General features: G+C 46.6%; 1 protein-coding gene across 3 annotated transcripts in view; it reads left to right on the forward strand.

Moving 5' to 3' along the window:
• SPOP (speckle type BTB/POZ protein) overlaps positions 1-19148 on the forward strand; it is a 343001-nt gene that overhangs the window by 221545 nt on the left and 102308 nt on the right. For all 3 annotated transcript variants that reach the window (XM_086923988.1, XM_086923990.1, XM_086923989.1), the window contains exons 7-8: positions 3818-3995; positions 12432-12487. In XM_086923988.1, the coding sequence (XP_086780114.1) occupies positions 3818-3995; positions 12432-12487 (234 nt within the window). The remainder of the gene's footprint in view (positions 1-3817; positions 3996-12431; positions 12488-19148) is intronic.

Consider the following 19148-nt stretch of genomic DNA (forward strand, 5'->3'; position numbering starts at 1 on the left):
CAAGTGGAAGAAATTCTGCATCTGGAGCAAGTCCAAGAACTATGATCCAACGACATGTAAGGAAGAGGTCATCCTTCCGTATCTTCTACATTTGGCACAGTCTGGCCTTAATTTCCATTTCATTAAGGTTCATCTCGCTGCGCTGACTGCCTACAGGAAATGCCTTTACAGACTTCCTTCTTCCAGATCCCTGTGGTCAAGGATTTTTTGGAAGGCTTGAAGAAAGTGTTCCCTCCTGTCCGGCTTCCTTCGCCTTCATGGGAATTGAATGTGGTGCTGTCCAGATTAATGAAGGAGCCTTTTGAACCTATTCATAAGGCTTCGTTGCAGCACCTATCCTGGAAGGCGGTGTTCCTCGTGGCTATCACATCGGCCCGCAGGGTGAGTGAAATTCAGACGTTGTATTGCCAAGAACCTTATACTGTATTTTATGCTGCTACGGTTGTTATGCGTACTCACCCTAAATTTCTTCCAAAGGTTCTCTGATTTCCATGTTAATCAGACCATAACTTTACCTACGTTTTTTCAGAATCCTTCATCTCCAGCGGAAAGGTCCCTGCATTCCCTGGATGTTAGGAGGGTTTTGAAATTTTATCTGGATAAAACCAAAGATATTCGTAGGTTAGACCAATTGTTTATTAATTATGGATCAGTCAGGACTGGTCTTGGTACCTCGAAACAGTCCATCTCGAGGTGGATTGTGTCCTGTATACAATTGTGTTACCTAAAGGCTAATAAGACCTTAGTGGGTAAACCTAAGGCTCATTCCACCAGGGGCAAAGCTGCCACGACTGCTTTGCTACGTAATGTTCCAATTTGCAGGAATCTGCAAGGCGGCCACTTGGTAGTCGATCCATACCTTTGCTAAGCATTACTGTCTGGACACTGATGCCAGGACAAACGCTCAGGTTGGGCAGGCTTCGCTGCGAAATCTGTTCGCACAGTAGTGGGGTTGTTTCTCTTCTCTCCACCGCCGCTTTGGTGTGGGGATGGGCTTGCTATTCTATTCACTAGATTATGACTATACACAGAGATCCCCTGCTACAAAAGGAGTAGTTTCTGTCCTGTAACTCCAGTTCTGTAGTGGGGGTCATAAGCGCCCGCCCTCCTCCCCGGTGGAGAAAGATATTCATGTGAGGAATGCTACAGGTCTGGAGTGTTACGCCTTCAAAAAAACTGAAAGTAAAAGGGACCTGCTGTGCATTCTGGGATACTGAGAAAGTTCGGGAAAGTTTTCTTAAAGGCACAGTATCCCTGTCTGAGCCACATAATAGCAGCCTATGGGGCTTGCCTGTCCACCCTTTCACTTCTATCATTTCAGAGGCTTTTGGGAGAAAAGGAAAAGTTTTCTCTGTGGGAAAAGACTGGACAGGCTGTGCTGTTTGTGGTTTTTGGTGGAATTTCTAGTTGAAGTACTGGACAGTGTCGCCTGTGGATATAGGCTGCATTATCTGTCTTTAAATTCTCTCTTAAGTGTTTGTGCAGGTCTGCATTTTTTGACAACTTAAGAGATTATTTTTGATTGCTCCGGGGTCCACGCTCCGGACTATTCACTAGATAATGACTATAACAGAGATACCCCTACTACAGAACTGGAGTTACAGGACAGAAACTACTCCTTCCTAATACCCAAAACCCTCTGACCCATTTTGAACCTCAGGCCTCTAAACAAATGCATTCTTTTAGAGCACTTGGAGATCTCTCTCCAGGATGTAATTCTTCTTCTCCAGCAAGGCGACTTCATGGCCGCGCTCGACCTGGAGGATGCCTATTTCCACATGCCAATACACCCGGCCCATCGTTAATATCTCAGGTTTGTGGTACTCAGCAAACATTGCCAATTCAAAGAGCTCCCCTTCGGGTTTACTACAGCACCTAGGGTGTTCATCAAGTGCTTTGAATTGGTGGCCAAACACTTGCACAGACAGTGTGTCTGCCCTTATTTGGTCGACTGGCTGATCAAGAGTGCCACAAACACATACATGTCATAATAACCTTTTCGAGTTAGGGTTCTACAGAGGACTGTTACAACAGATGCCTCCCTTACGGGATGTGGTGCGGACCTGACTGTCCTGGGCAAATGGGAATGCGCACCCTAGGGCTTCCATATTAACTACCTGGAACTCAAGCTATCCAGCTAGTGTTAAAGGCATTTGTACCTCACCTGATAGGCATGGTTATTCTTGCACCCTAGGGCTTCCATATTAACTACCTGGAACTCAAGCTATCCAGCTAGTGTTAAAGGCATTTGTACCTCACCTGATAGGCATGGTTATTCTTGTGTGGCTGGACAATAGGATAGCCATGCATTACCTTCAGAAACGGGGGCACATGCCTCCCACAACTCTCTCGGCTATCTCCGAGCATTTGGCTGTGGCTGTCCGACAGAGAATCCATTTGTTCGTGCGGTACCTTCCAGATAGAGAACAATTTTCTTACCTCCTCAGCAGGTTGTGGCAACAAGTCCACGAGTGAGAACTCCACCTGCAAGTCCACCAGACATCCCTCACTCTGATCCTTGTGCCTACCACATGGGCTCGCCAGCTCTGGTTCACGACTATGCTCGAGAACTCTGGTTTCACACAAGAGGCTTCCCAACAAGCTTTACCGTCTCATGCCCAACAGTTGAGAAATCCGGCACCCAGACTCTGGTCTCTCAACCTTGTGATCTGGCTCCTGAGGTCATAGAGTTTGGGTCTTCCACTCTAATGCATGAGCATTCTCAAGGAAGCGCGCAGACTTACCACCCGGGTCTGCTATGCGGACAAATTAAAGATATTTGTACACTACTGTCACTCAAAACATATTGATCATTTTAAAGCTACAGTGCAAGACGCTGTCTGCTACATACTTCACTTGCAGGTTTCTGGTCTAGACTTGGCTGCCTACCTTCAGCATAGACAACACATCTTGACTCTGCCCTCTACTCTTCGAGTTCACTCTACTCAGATGAAAGGAACCTCTGTAGCTTTCCTGGGGAACATCACAATAGCTGACATGCAAAGCAGCTACTTGGTCCACACCACACACATTCACAAAACATTATTGTTTGGATGTGCTGGCTTGCCTACAAGCTGATGTTGGTCAGGCCGTGCTCTGTATAATCTTTCAATCTGCTTCACCACCACGGGGTAGACACCGCTTTTTGGGAGGACTGCTTTACAGTGTATGTGCAGCATGTGTTTTTACAGTCACACATGCCTCGAACTTTTACTTATCCTGTAAGAATCTGTTCAGGGCATGTAGTGCTGTAGCAACACATGTGCCCATCTATCTCCCGGATTTCTTGGCAGCATCATTTACGATCTCTTTTTTCCACTTTCGCATAGATCTCTCAGTATACATAGCTTCACTTAACATTACGTCATCACCTGCTGTGCAGGAAAACAATCTAACAATGAACCCGATGACCATGCAGATTACCAGCAAGAAGAGGAGCTACTATACCGCATGACTTTAAAGACTTCTTCGAAGAAAAACAACTTGCACATATCTGGGTCCAACACTAGATGGCAGGAGTATGCACAGCACGTGAATCTACAGCACTACATGCCATGAACAGATGCTTTGAGGGTAACATTTTCCTCTTGGGGGATAATTGATCATCTATCAGATTTCTCACCTCTCTTTCTCCTTTCTTTATTAATGAATGCAGCTAATCATAACAAGATCTCAGGATGCACAAATCTGTTACCTACTATGACAACACCTTTATTGTTTTTTTTATTTTCCTTCTGATTATTTAATGTATGTACTGTCCTGTCCTATCTGAATAACTAGTAGATGAACAGTGACTAACCTTTGTTTGCATCTCTAGGTTAGTGTGGTGCAGGACTCAGTCAACATCTCTGGGCAGAACACTATGAACATGGTGAAGGTGCCAGAGTGTCGCCTGGCAGATGAGTTAGGAGGTTTATGGGAAAACTCGCGCTTCACTGATTGCTGCCTGTGCGTAGCTGGCCAAGAGTTTCAGGCCCACAAAGCCATACTTGCAGGTTAGTGTTACTTTCTTTCGTTTTTGTTCAGTTGTAGTGTTGCCAGCAGAGCATTATAGTTAGTTGAAATTAGAAACTTCTTGTCCATGAGTGTTTTGAATAATGCTTATTTAAGAGTGGCTGAATGAACAAACGAGTAGTGGCAAGGCTGGGGTTTTTTCTTGGGAGAAGAGAGCTTTGGTTCTCTAGTATTGGGGTGTCTTTCATAGATTCACATGCCTGAATCATTCCCCGTCGTCGGAGTGGGAGTCCCAAGGTAAATAAAAAAAGCAATAATATGCACAGAATAACCAAAAAACCTTGGTAATAACCAACCAGGAAGTAAAGTAGCCCTAAGCTACAAGAGCAAACCCTTCCACACTCATGACTATCCTAGTCATTTTGTATAGACCAATCTGCAGCCAGTCAGGCGACAGCACCCGCCAGAATGTTCTACCCAGAGGCTCACGCTCGGATTTTCTACCGCACGTCTTGTAAAGGGAGTCTCCCTGAGCTCTGCTCAGTACTTTACAACTTTGGCTGGTTTTTACCTACTTTAAGAATGTCCTCTTCTAAATCTCTCTTCAGGCCTTGTGAATCTTGTGGGAAGCTCAGGGTTTTTAAGGAAGATCCCCACAAGAAATGTATTTATTGCTTGTATCCGGACCATGAGGTAAAGGATTGTAAGATCTGCAGGACCTTTCCTCAGAAGACCCTCAGAGACATGGAAGGTCGTCTTCTCCTGTGGCTGCAGAAAATCAAGGATCAGGACAACCTCCTATCTGGGGTAGGAAGTGTAGCCTCGGGGTCAACTATATCCTCTAGGAAGAGGATGGCTGAGGAAGAGGTATCCTCTCCTGGGGCTTAGGTGTCGAGAAAAGCTCAATCCACCAAGGATTATAGCTTGCCTTCCTCCCCTTCTTCAAAAAAGGCTTCTCCACCTTCAAAATCTAGACCTAGTACGCCCCGAGAAAGTCTGGAAAGTCTTTGTCATCAAAAAGACTCTCACAGAAAGTTTTACCTCAGAAGATGACTTCGTCGTCGACGGCTCCTCTGTCGACAATCATCATCGTTGACGCTTCTTCAAAGTCGACGGTTACCTTTTCATCCCTGAAGCCTAAAATGATAATGTCTTCGGCCTCTTCCCTGTTGACGCTGGTCTCGGTTTCAGTTCGACCCATCTTGTCGACGAAGGTAATGCCATTGGTCGTCTACGCTCCATCATCGACAAAGGGTAAGAAGGTCCTGTCGGCGAGCGCATCGTCGACTAAGAACACCTCGACGGCGCCTACCCCGTTGACGGATTCCTCGTTGACGAAGATCACCTTGCTGTCGACGACCTCACCGTCGACTAAAATTACATCGTCGTCGACGGCCACATCGACGAAGATTTCCTTGTTGTCGAAAACATCATCGGAGAAAATTGCCTCATTGTCGAAAACATCGTCGCCAATGATTGCCCCGTTGACGAAGTTAACTGTCTCGCCGGCGGCCACTGTCCATACACCATCTCCTTCGACTGCACCTTCGACGGTCCTACTGTCGACGCCTCTTTCATCTTGTAAAGAATTACAAGTTTGGTCAGCTGCACCGTCTGCAGTCTCCTTTGCCTCGCCGTCTACGGCAGCTTCTTTATTAGAAAGACGGGGCTCTTCACTAGCTGCTCTCTCCCCGCTGAAGTTGCCTGAACAGCTATTGGACTCTAAAGAGGATGAAGAGCAATCAGATGTGGATGAGAGTTCCGCACAGCTAGGAGTCCATCTGAGCTGCTTATAAAATATCAGGAAGAAGAGCAGTTCCTTGAGCTTACAGGTCAGGCTTCTGCCGCGGTGCCTACGGCACAGATGCCGTTAGCTCTCCTAAACAACTTATAGTATATGTTGGACGACTACTATTGCCGGTTCCCTTCATCTGAATCGGCAGAGTCGCTCCCTTTGACGCCCATGCCTCAAGCCTCTGTAACAGCGTTTAGACCTCCAAGACCATCTTCTCCAACACCAGCATCTGAAATACGATCTACAATTCCACCTTCTCCGGCGCCATCCCTCCATACCCTGGAGGCTGTCACCACTGATGAGGACAGGGAAGAAGCAGAAGTGGATGATAAGTCTGTGCTGTCGGAGTGGGATGACTATCAAACACAAACCCCATCACCATCCGCTCCACCTGCTGCGGACTCCCCGCCTGTAGATATAGGAGGATTCCATCTCATAATGGAAAGAGCAACAAAAGGTTTCTAATTTCCATGGGAACGAAACAGGATGACTGTTTCCTTTACGATTTTAAGGACCAACCGCAGAGGCAAGTGAAAACAATTCCCATAATAGACTTCATCTGGAAAGAGGGGCTGAAGATCATGTCAACACCAAATTCTCTCCCTGCAGTCTTGCCTTGCTGTCGGAGTGGGATGACTATCAAACACAAACCCCATCACCATCTGCTCCACCTGCTGCGGACTCCCCACCTGTAGATATTGGAGGATTCCATCTCATAAGGGAAAGAGCAACAAAAGGTTTCTAATTTCCATGGGAACGAAACAGGATGACTGTTTCCTTTACGATTTTAAGGACCAACCGCAGAGGCAAGTGAAAACAATTCCCATAATAGACTTCATCTGGAAAGAGGGGCTGAAGATCATGTCAACACCAAATTCTCTCCCTGCAGTCTTGCCTTGCGTAGACAAAAAATATAAGGCACCACTCACCTCCCCTGAATGCCTTATAGGACAGTCAAAGACTGATTCAGTTGTCAACCAAGCGACTCAGAGACGGGCCAGAAACCCCTCTTCGCCGGTAACCGCTCCACCTGACAGGGATGGCAGACGTCTGGACTCCATTGGCAAAAAAGTCTCGACTATAGCTGCAACTACTGTTCGTGCTGCAAACTCTCTAGCAATATTAGGGAGATACGATAGACAAATGTGGTTGGATATCTCACCATATATTGAAAAGATTCCAGAGCCTGAAAGATCAGAAGCCAGAAAGATCTTGCATAAAGGGGAGTGCACTTCTGCAGAAATGATCGATGCAGCAGTAGATGTAGCATCTACAGGCTTCAGGCAGTTGGTGGGGGCAGCAGTGCTGAGAAGGCAGGGTTGGCTGAAGTCAACATCCTTTAGCCAGGAGGCCCAGGCTAAGTTCATTGACATGCCATATGATGGGGAGTTTCTCTTTGGCCAGCATATCGACGAGGCCCTGCAGGCCATAAAGAAAGACACGGAAACGGCAAGGTCACTAGGAAGCCTGCAGTTTCGTAAGTCGTCCTTTCATGGTGCCAAAGGACGTGGATCCTTCTACAATAGCTACTCTCAGCAACGATCGTACCAAGCCTCTCAAAGTAACCAGAGGTATCAACCGTACAAAAACAGCAAACATGCGCACAGCGAGGTAACAATTACTCGCAAACAAAAAGGAAGTCTTCTTATCGGGGTGAGATTCCTCCAGGAAACAATGACATACCACCTGCCACCATCTCTGCCCATTTCCAAATCGAAAGTTTGATAAAAAAAAATCCTGTTTCTACTCGAACTGGTCCAAACTTACTACATTCAGGTGGGTCCTGGATGTAGTGGCCAGAGGCCATGCTTTAGAATTCATCAAAACCCCTCCAAATTCTCCTCCCAAAGGCCCACCTCCAGCTCATCTCAAGGAGCTTTTCTCCCAAATAAATGTAATGATTCGGAAAGGAGCAATCAAAAAAGTCCCTCAATTGCAAAAGGGAACGGGGTTCTATTCGAGGAAATGGCGCCCCATCCTCGACCTGCGTGCCCTCAACAAATACCTAAAGAATTTGTCCTTCCGGATGTAAACGCTTCAAGAAATCCTCCAGCTTCTCTCGGAAGGGGATCACTTGGCCACCCTCGACCTTCAGGATGCTTATTTTCATGTACCAATGCTTCCCAGGCTCAGAAAGTTCTTACGTTTCAGAGTGGCTGGCAGGGATTTTCAGTTCAAAGTTCTCCCATTTGACTTCGTTCAGCGCCCTGTGTTTTAACAAACGTGTTGGCTCCAGTGGCAGTGCATCTTCGATTAGAGGGCATTCAAATCTTCTCATACTTCGACGATTGCCTTATCAAGGCCAGTTCTTTAGTAACAGCAAGAGCGCATGTTCAAAGATACCGGTCACCATTCCAGTCTCTGGGTCTCTCAATCAATTTTGAAAAATCCCATCTAACTCCGTCTCAAAGAAAGTTATTCTTGGGAGCCACACTAGACACTCAACTCACTCAGGCTTTCGTCTCAAAAGAAAGATGGCTCAAGATCTGCAAGTTGGCTCTCCTACTGCAACAAAAAGAGTACATTTGAGTTCCGATGTCCAAATCTTTTCTAGGGATGATCTCATCCTGCATCCCTCTGATACCCAACTGTTGCAAGAGGAACTCATCCTCCAGTGGTTACAGGTTTCAGGGTCGTTCGACGACATGATCAGCATAATTCCTCGTATGAGAGAAGTCTTTCACTGGTGGATTCAAAGGAAAAATTTGCAAAAGGGATGTGCATTCCTGACGGAAGTACCAAGGTTTACCATCACCACGGATGCTTCCCTCGAAGGATGGGGTGCACACCTTCAAGGAATGACTGTCAACGGAAAGTGGAATGTGCAACAAAGGAAGTGGCTTATCAATCTTCTAGAGCTGCGAGCCATTTTCTTGGCCTTGAAGTCCTTTCGAACAGTCGTCAAGGGGTCCGCGGTTCTAATTCGGACAGACAATACAACAAGTATGCATTACTTAAACAAAAAGGGTGGTACAAAATCGGCCCTTCTCTCTCAGCAAGCTCAGGAGATTTGGGATTGGGCTCTGGATCACAAAATCAATCTTTCAGCGGTTCATGCTCCAGGGATATCCATTGTACTTGCAGATTCTCTCAGCAGATCTGCAATATCCAATCACGAATGGGAGATCCATCAACTGACGCTGTACCGAGTCTTTCGGGAGTGGGGTCACCCCGACCTGGACCTGTTTGCAACAATTCAGAACCGCAAATGCCCACACTTTGCAAGCTGGCTTCCCCACAAGGACTCATGCGGGGATGCGCTTTCGATGAACTGGTCTCAGATATTTGCATACCCCTTTCCTCCGATTCCGTTGGTTCCGCATCCGCAAGGTGAAAAGGCAGCCGTGTGTCTCATTCTCATTGCTCCCAGATGGCCTCGCCAACATTGGTTCACCGAACTTCTCCTCCTCTCGAAGTACGATCCCATTCAGTTTCCACCAATACTGAATCTTCGGACCATGCAAGGGGGTCAAATTTGTCACTCGGACCCAGCCTCCTTGAAATTCGCAGCTTGGCTCCTCAACACATTGAGTTCGCACATTTAGATATCCCTGCGGATTGTCGAGGTTTTAGCCAGTGCTAGAGCAAATGGCACATTGTAAAGTGGGTGTTTTTATCTAATGTGTTTATTGTAATACAAAGGCTATTTGTTATATAACCTTGTGTGGAGTTTCCTTTGTGGTGGGCCTTGGGTGTTGTTGCTGGGGTGCGTGCGCAAATACTTAACTCATATCGCCTCCAAGTTTAGCCTTGCTGCTCGCGCCACGTTACCTAGAGGGCGAGTAGGGGTTATCTTGGCGTGTAACTCCCTTGCCCTGACCTTAGGAATGGTGATCCCTGACTGACCTTGACGCGAGTCTTGGCCAGCCAGGATCCCATTTCTAACATTGGTTAGATTGGAATAGATTATGTGCCTGGTGTCACTCTGCCAATTTACATCTAATTCATGCTAAACCAGAACAGATTTTGCAGTTCTTTTTTCAATTGTCTAGATCGGGTTCATCTCATTCCACGCTGAAAGAATTTTTGGCAGCCATTTCGAGATTCCATCAGGAAGGCTCTACCTCTCTTTATTCTGCTAGAATAATTCAACAATTTTTTAAAGGGTTATTCCGAATGTTTCCTCCTATTCGACGTCCATCTCCATTCTGGTATTTAAATGTGGTGCTCGCTCAGCTCATGCGTCACCCCTTTGACCCTATTCATAAAGTGGATCTCTAGTTCCTTTCATGGAAGGTTTCTCTACTTTTAGCGCTGACATCAGCAAGAAGGGTCAGCGACATTCAGGCATTCACGATCAAGTCTTCTTTCTTACAATTCACTTCAAATTCAGTGGTGCGTCGTACCAATCCAAGATACATGCCTACGGTTCCCTCTGACTTTCATCTTAATGAGCCAGTAATTCTAAAGACATTTTTACCAAATCCGCAAACAGCGGCAGAAAAAGCCTTGCATTCCCTAGACATCAGGAGATGTCTCAAATTCTTTCTCCAACGAACTGCAACAATGCGGAAAACAGATCAGTTATTCGTAGCATATGGAAGGCTACGTCAAGGATACGCTGTATCCAAACAGACTATAGCCCGTTGGATGTCCTCAACGATTAGTCTATGTCATCAGCAGGCGGGAAGGCCTCTACAATCTTTGCCAAGAGCACATTCTACAAGAGCGGTCTCCTCTTCCACCGGTCTCTTTGCTGGTGTGCCTCTTCATCAGATCTGCAGAGCGGCAACTTGGTCCAGCAGGCATACGTTCACCAAACATTACTGTTTGGACGCTGCAAGTGATGCAGGTACTTCAGTGGGACGAGCAGTTCTTCGCAATCTTTTGAAATAAGGTAAGCCTCTGTTCTCCCTCCTCCACTATGCTTTTTTTAGACGCATTTTCTTACATGTTGTTCTCTTTTGCCAAGGAGCGTCTAATGAGCATTATGATTTGTACTGCTATCTACTCTGATTCAGGCATGTGAATCTATGAAAGACACCCCAATACTGGAGAAGAACAATAGTTACTTAACTGTAATCTGTGGTTCTCCAGTATTGGTGTCTGTCATAGATTCACATGCACCCGCCCACCTCCCCTCAGAGGCTCCCCAGGTGATTATGTTGGCTTCACTCCTGTGCGAGAAAATCTGAGAGCTTGAGCCTCTGGGGGGGAACATTCTGGTGGGTGCTGTCGTTTGATTGGTTGCAGTTTGGTCTATACCAATTGACTAGGATAGTCATGAGTGTGGAAGTGTTTGCTCTTGTAGCTTAGGTCTACTTCACCAAGGTTTTTTGGTTATTCTGTGCATATTGCTTTTTTATTTACCTTGGGACTCCCACTCCAACGACTGGGATTGATGTAGGCATATGAATCTATGAAAGACACCAAACCTGGAGAACCACAGATTACAGGTAAGTAACTATTGTTCTTCCACGTTTTAGTAAATGGTGGCAAGCACAGACCAGTATTCTGTAGTAACTAACCTAGAACCTAATGAATGAGAGAACAGGAAGGTGCTCATGGAAATTGAGTCCTAAAAAACACCAACTGAAAAGCTAGATTCTCCATCTACCTTTACTCCCAACGTTGTTGGAATGGTTTCCCTTGTTGAGAATAAGTTCTGTTAAGGAATGCTCCCAGGGAGAATGCACAAGGGATGCACCACAGTAGAATAATGTCAGGCCTCCCATTCTGACCTTTTATTTTCTTTATTTTTGGAATGTGAAAACAGACCAGTTGGAACACATGCAAGACATGGCTGTTCCCCTATGTTTATGGAGAAACTTAAGCCTGCTCAAGGGAACCATCTTGTTTTTTGCCACTGTCAGAGCCATGCCTTAAAACTCTAGATTGCGTGTGACAGTTTCTTCTAAAATCAACATCCATTTAACCCCCTTTTCAATATCCATAACCTTCTGTATATTTTCTGAGAGAAGTTGGATTTTCAACAGATGTCTCTGCTAAACAGAGAATCCTTGATCAAGAAGAGCCTTCTAGTTCTGTGCCCATTTTGAGAGGGTGACACACTCATTCATGCCCCCTCCATGATGCATGACAAAGCCATAGACCTTCAGGAGAGTCTATCTCTAATGCTAGGCCTAGTATCATCTCCTAGGAGGCTGCCTCGGAGGAACATAATCATTGCCTTCACCACTTGTTGAGCCTTTTGCCTTTACTTCATGTGCTGGTAGACGTAGCTTTATCTGTGCGAGAAGGGTGCTGGATGTCTGAATTTGTCAGTACGGAGTTGCTTGACATCACTGACACACAGAGAAGTCCTGAACAAGAAAAAACAAAATGCAGCGTAGCTTAATTTTCTGTTGGATAGAGGGATGCTGAAGGCACATCTTCAAGATATTTAATTAGGAGTAGTCCTTGAGTAACCCTGTGAGAATGACTAGGGAGGATTTAGAATGAGCCTTAATTTGTAGTTCAATTTTTCCTCAGACCACCTGTTTATGGAAGCTAATGGTTCTAAAATATCCATTTTGTGCTCATCTCAATCCATCCTGTTGTGTACATGGAAGTGCTTATCCCCATCATAGAGTGACTCTTTAATTAGGTAAGTTATGCCGTTAGCGAGGTTAGTTGGCAGGTCAGACAGTTAAGCTCTTGGCTGATATAGGGGAATCTGGCAGGCAGGTTAGATCAGCATAGAATGGAAATTACTGATAACGTTTTGCATCTTCTCTTACAGCGCGCTCTCCTGTTTTCAGTGCTATGTTTGAACATGAGATGGAAGAAAGTAAAAAGGTGAGTTGTGGGTGTGGTTCCAAAAAGTATCCCAATGTAGCTGGTGATATGTGGTAAAACAGGATGTCTCCATTGATATGTGGCCTAAAGGTGGTAGTATTTAGTGCTCTCTTGTTCTATCACTTTTTCCCTTCTTTTTACCGGAATGGAAATAACTTTTCAAGAATGTAATTTCACTTTAGAAATGTGTTTAATGTATGTATTGCAAGTCCTAGTCTTTAAAATAAAAATACAGTTCATATACTTTTAAAGACTGACTAAGCCCCACAAGGTCATTGCATGTTCTGGTGCCTTCAAAAGCCTCAAATACCCTTTGTGTTGATATTAAGTACTTCTGATGGGAATTCAAAATAGTAGGGACTAAGTTCAGAAACTCAATGGTCAGTGAGCGATATTCTATTCACTATGGCCTGCAAAGATGCTGCCATTTTGGGTTTCACAGGTCATTGCCTGAGTTGCGTTGACGAAAGTAAACAGGAGAAGGCATGATGTCTTATTTAAGGAAACCAAACCCTCCATTTGAAAAGGAAACTGAACCATCCATTTAAAAAGGGGCAAAAGGACTGAGTCCTTGTCAACATTCATCGGGAAATTATCCATGAAAATACAGGTTGAGACACGGATTGTTCTGCATCGTGGGATTCTTGCAGATAGTCATGAAGGTAGGCATAGTCCTGTCTGTATTTTTCAGTTATTGAAGGTTGCCCCTGCCAACACCCCACCCCCCCCTTACTCCTCTGTGATGAATAGTCAGGTGAGACTGCCATAGATCTAAGACAGGCTAGCTTTAAATGCATTTTACCTGCAGAAAACTGTAGTAATATAATTGACATTAAACCACATAGCAGCATTTAGTGTAGAAATTGTGCCCTATTATTAAAAACAAGCTAAAAACGCAGCTGTTACTGCAGAAAAAAATGAAGGGAAGATGCCTGTCAGTTCAAACATACAAGAGCTGCGCACAATTATACACTATAATACGAGAAATCCCTCTGCTTCCATTACCCAATACCCAGCTTGCACTAAACATGGCATTTTGCCTCACAGCCCCTGTTCCTTTTTTTCCGGCTTGTGCTGCCTGAATCTCTGAACAGTTAAAGGTTAAAATCCAATTCGGACAGATATTTATTCTCTATTTACTTGATGTATCTTAAAGACTTTGTATAAATCAGGAGTATTTTATTACCCCAGTATTGGAACTTTCATAGATTCCCATGCTTTGTATCATTCCCCGTCGTCGGAATGGGAGTCTCGGTAACAAAAATACCATAGCTGTAGGTACAAAAGACAATGGAAAAAGGCCTAGGCCTCATTCCCTTTTGTAGCATATCACCCTCTTTGTATAAAAGAGACCAAACTTTGGCATCAGCCAATCAGAAGTGCCTCACCACTTAGAACCTTCCTGAAGGAACCTCAGAGCCTCAGATTTTCTACCGCACGTTGTGCTTAGGGAGTCTCCGTTGAGCTCTGCTCAACTTCTACTCTTCAAAAGGATTTACTTCAGGATTTTCTTCAGAATCTTTTCAGATTCACTTCAGGATTGTTGTTGCCTTCCAGGATGTCGGAAATTGAGAAGAAAAAAAGCCCTTTTCAAGCCTTGTTCAACCTGTGGCAAGAAAAGGCTTTTTGTGGAGGATAAGCATAAGGACTGCATATATTGCCTATATCCTGACCACCAGGCTGCTAACTGTAAGATCTGTCGCACCTTTTCAACCAAAACCCTCCGGGACCGTGAGGGTAGGCTCTTGACATGGCTTCAAAAGCTTAAATCCAGGAAGGAGACTGTCTCAAGTGACAGTGAGGATGCAGCGTCGATGTCTTCTACGAGAAGGTCAGTGAAGAGGGGTAGGGGTTTGTCCTTCTCTTTCTATCGAAAGATCTTCAAAGGTCTCAAAAAAGACCCCTAGTGAGTCTGAGAGCCCAGGTCCCAGCAAATCTCCTCACAAAAGTGTAAAGGAGATGGAAGGACCAACTACGCCTTCTACAGGTGAGAAGACTGCCGCAGCCTTCAAAACACCTTCATCCCAGTCTTCTGAGAGGAGTTCAAAGTCCTTGACGACGAAGACGTCGACGAAAACACCGAAATCAGGTTTTATGTCGTCGACGATCCCGTCGACAGGGGGTTCGTCGACGAAGCTACCGTCGATGACGGGGGCCTCACCGCCGACGGAGTAGACGACGACGAAGGTGTCGTCGACGACGAAGGTGTCGTCGACGACGAAGGTGTCGTCGACGACGAAGGTGTCGTCGACGACGAAGGTGCCGTCGACGACGAAGGGTGCAATGGCGTCGACGTCGGCACGATCGTCGTCGATGCCATTGCACCGACTGTCTCGTCGACGAGGGCGTCGACGACGACTACTTTGACAATGACAACGGCTGGCGTGTAGACAGTTTCATCGTCGACGACACCAATCTCGTCGACGCGGATACAACCGTTGACGACAGAACCGTCGACGATATTATCCTCAGAAAAGAGGATTACCATTTCTGTGACGCGGATCACGCCAGAAATGACTTCTCCGAGGAGTGTCTCTCCCCTGGTGCCGACCATGCTCCTTCAAGAGGGAGAGTCAGAGGAGGATGAACAGGATGCGTACAGCTATGCCAATAGTCCTTCCCAGCTTTTTGTCAAATGCCAGGACACTGACTCAGAGGGCGAATACGGCCACGAGCAGGTTGGTCATCTTCAGCCGCAACAGCAGTCTGAACAGGAAATGGTTGCAGTGCCATCATCTTTCCTTCAAGATCTGCATAAAATGCTGCAGGACTATAAATCTAAGGCAAGTGGGCCTCTTCCACTTCCGTCAACGCCTGCTACGCCTACAGGGGCTCCAGCTTCATTTGTGACGCCTAATTTTCCAGCTCAAGCTTCCCCTCCGCCTCAAGCATCCTTCCATCAGGATTCCTCTGGATTACAAGAGGCCCATGATGATTCCTTGGATGAGGATCAGCAGTCTGATCATGTCTCTATTCCTGATACGGAATATGATGAATATGTCATTCCAGATCCCTCATCACCAGTCCCGGACCCGATTGTTTCTTATATGATTTTAAGGAACCCTTTCGGAAAACAACTGTGTCCATTCCTATTGTGGATCACCTATGGAAAGGCTATGAAACACCCGGCGACGGTGGTACCTGTGCTACCGCGTCTAGATAAAAAATACAAGGCGACCGATGATGCTCCTGCGGCTTTAACAGGTCGCCCAAGGCCAGACTCTGTGATCTCGCAGGCGGCACAGAGAAAATTACGTAACCCTTCTGCTTCATTAACTCCTCCGGACAAGGAAGGGCGGAGGTTGGATAACGTGGGAAAGAGATTCTCATCGATGGCAAGTTTGCTGGTGCGAGCGGCTAATGCCCTAGCGATCCTGGGTAGGTACGACCGCCAGCTCTGGTGCGATGTCGCCCCGTACCTTGACCAGCTGCCTCCGGAATCTACGTCTGAGGCAAAGAAAATTTTACAGGAGGGAGAGGCGACGTTTATGGAAATCATCGACTGTGCAATGGATATTGCAACAACGGCATTCCGTTCATTGGCTGGAGTGGCAGTACTCCGTCGCCAAGGATGGCTCAAGGCTACTTGGTTTCGGCCTGAGATCCAGAACAAGGTCATGGATCTCCCCTTTGATGGAGAGGCATTGTTCGGCAAACTCATTGACGACACACTGCAAGAAATAAAGAAGGACACAGAGACTGCCAGTTCTTTGGGGACCCTTCAATACAGAAAGTCTCCTTTCAAAGGATCCAGAGGAAGGAGTGGTAATTAGAGAGGATCCTTCCAACAGCAACGCTATTCCACCACGGGCTCAGGTACCCAGCAATACCGTCAGCCTTATCAACAGCGGCAGGGCCAGTCTACCAACTACTCCAGGCCTTACAATAAAGGAAAGCAGGCTGGACGGGGACGGGATTCGTCCAAGCGCCAATAGCGGCCTCCTCGCTCTTCCTACTAGACCCTCCTTCAGGAAATCATCAGTTGGAGGCAGGGTCAACAAATACCTTCAAAACTGGTCCAGGATAACATCGGACCGTTGGGTGCTCAACATCATTCGGAAAGGGCATACCTTGGAATTCACGCAAGTCCCTCTACCCAAGCCCCCAGCAGCCACTCCATCGAAACACCAGTGTCTCCTTCGGCTCAAAGTTCAACAGATGCTCCAGAAGGGAGCGATAGAGTCGGTTCCCTCAAACCAAAGGGGTCAAGGATTTTGTTCCAGGTTCTTCCTGGTGAGGAAGACGCTAGAGAAGTGGCGCCCCATTTTAGACCTCAGGGGGCTAAACACCTATCTCATCTCTCTGTCCTTCCGGATGGTGTCTCTCCAGGACATCTTGAAGCTTATCAGCCCGGGGGATTTCATGGCCACGCTCAATCTCGAGGATGCCTATTTCCACGTTCCGATTCACCCAGCACACAGAAGGTTTCTGCGATTCACAGTAGCCAAGAGCCATTACCAGTTCAGGGTTTTACCCTTTGGACTCCGCTCAGCCACAAGAATTTTCACAAAGGTGCTGGCGTCAGTAGCAGCTTTCCTGCGAAAACACAATTTTCAGCTCTTCCCCTATCTGGACGACTGGTTACTGAAAGCTCTGTCCAGGGAAGCAGCGCTGAAGGCTGTTCAAGCTTGTACCAATTTATTTCAGAATTTAGGACTCACTCTGAACAACGAGAAGTCTTTCCTGGTCCCGTCCAGAAGAGCTCGTTTCCTGGGAGCCATCTTGGATTCGAAGCTCTCAAGAGCCTTCCCTACTCCGGAAAGGAGGCAGAAATTACAAGCCATGGACCAAGACTTACAAACAAGAAAGTGTCTTTCAGTACGCCGCTACAAGTCTCTACTGGGAGTAATCTCGTCGTGTATCCCACTAATTCCACATTGCAGACTAAAGATGCGTCCTTTGCAGGAGCAACTAGACAATCAGTGGAAACAGGTCCACGGCTCATTCGAGGACAGGGTGACGGTCACTCCAAAGATGAAGGAAGCGGCCTTATGGTGGACAGATCAGAACAACTTGTCCCACGGTCTATCCTTCGCGAATGACCCGTCTCCACAAGTGGTAACAACGGACACGTCATTGGAGGGTTGGGGAGCAGTGATGCAAGACCTATATGTCAGCGGTCATTGGTCACCCCAGGAGAAACGCCTCCACATCAACCTGTTGGAGCTCAGGGCGATACGACTGGCTCTGCAAGCTTTTCTTCCTCGCCTGGAAGGTTCACAAGTGCTTATCAGGACGGACAACACCACGGCCATGCACTATGTGAACAAGGAAGGAGGAACCAGATCGCGCCCATTGTCTCAAGAAGCTCAGCAGGTCTGGGAATGGGCGATCCTTCACAGGATGTCGCTGAAGGCAGAACACTTGCCGGGCGTCCTAAACGAAAACGCCGACAGACTGAGCAGATCATCCTCAGTCCGCCACGAATGGGATTTGAATCAGAGAATCTTGGAGCAGGTCTTCAGCCTGTGGGGCAGACCGGACATCGATCTTTTTGCCACTCCGACCAACAAGAAATGCCGGTCTTACCAAGCAGGCTTCCCCATCGAGATTCACTGGGAAATGCGCTTTCGATAGCTTGGTCGAGGACATATGTCTACGCTTTTCCTCCCATTCCTCTGATACCACGACTGATCAGGAAAATCAAGGTGGAACCGTGCAGGATGATCCTGATGGCCCCGGCTTGGCCGAGGCAGTTCTGGTACACGGAGCTCCATCTGTTGTCGATCGCTCCTCCCTTACCTTTGAGGATTCTGCCGGATCTTCTCACGATGTCCGGCGGACAAATTTGGCACCCAGATCCACAGTCGTTACACCTGACTGCATGGCTCCTGAGCAGCGAGAGTTTATGAACATGCCCTTGTCAAGGGAAATTAAGGAGGTTCTGTCCCAAGCAAGGGCTCCTTCAACGAACAGGACTTACCGCCTTAAGTGGAAAAGATTTTGTTGTTGGTGTAAGAAAGAAAGCCTTGATCCTTTCAATTCCAAGCCTCATCAGATCCTACCTTACCTGCTGTCCTTGGCTAAGTCAGGACTAGCTCATTCATCAATTAAGGTCCATTTGGCTGCTTTGTCACGGATCAGAAGGACAGGATCCGGTCCTTCCTTGTGATCTTCCAGGATAATCAAGCAATTTCTTAAGGGCTTGTTCAGGGTCTATCCACCGGTGAGACCACCCCCTCCTACATGGTATTTGAATCTGGTCCTTTCTCAACTCATGAAGGGTCCATTTGAACCAGTCCATCGTTCTGACATGAAATATCTTTCGTGGAAATTGGCTCTCCTTCTTGCTCTCACGTCGGCTAGGCGTGTTGGAGAATTACAGGCTTTGACCATCCAAGAGCCTTTCCTTCAATTCAAGAGCAACACTGTGATCATGAGGACTAATCCTAGGTTCATGCCAAAGGTTCCCTCGGATTTCCACTTGAATGAACCGGTCATTCTGAAGGCGTTCTGCCCTCAACCTTCTACGCCAGCAGAAAGACCATTACATTCGTTGGATGTGCAGCGATGCTTGAAATTCTATTTAGAATGTACTAAAGGTTTTTGAAAATCTTGTCAACTATTTGTAGCCTTCGGGGGTCCTGGTAAGGGCCTTCCGCTATCCAAACAGGGTGTTTCGAGATGGATCACAAATGCCATTCTACATTGTAACAAGGCT

The sequence above is a fragment of the Lissotriton vulgaris genome, chromosome 5 (genome assembly GCF_964263255.1).
Source record: "Lissotriton vulgaris chromosome 5, aLisVul1.2, whole genome shotgun sequence".
Classification (NCBI taxonomy): domain Eukaryota; kingdom Metazoa; phylum Chordata; class Amphibia; order Caudata; family Salamandridae; genus Lissotriton; species Lissotriton vulgaris.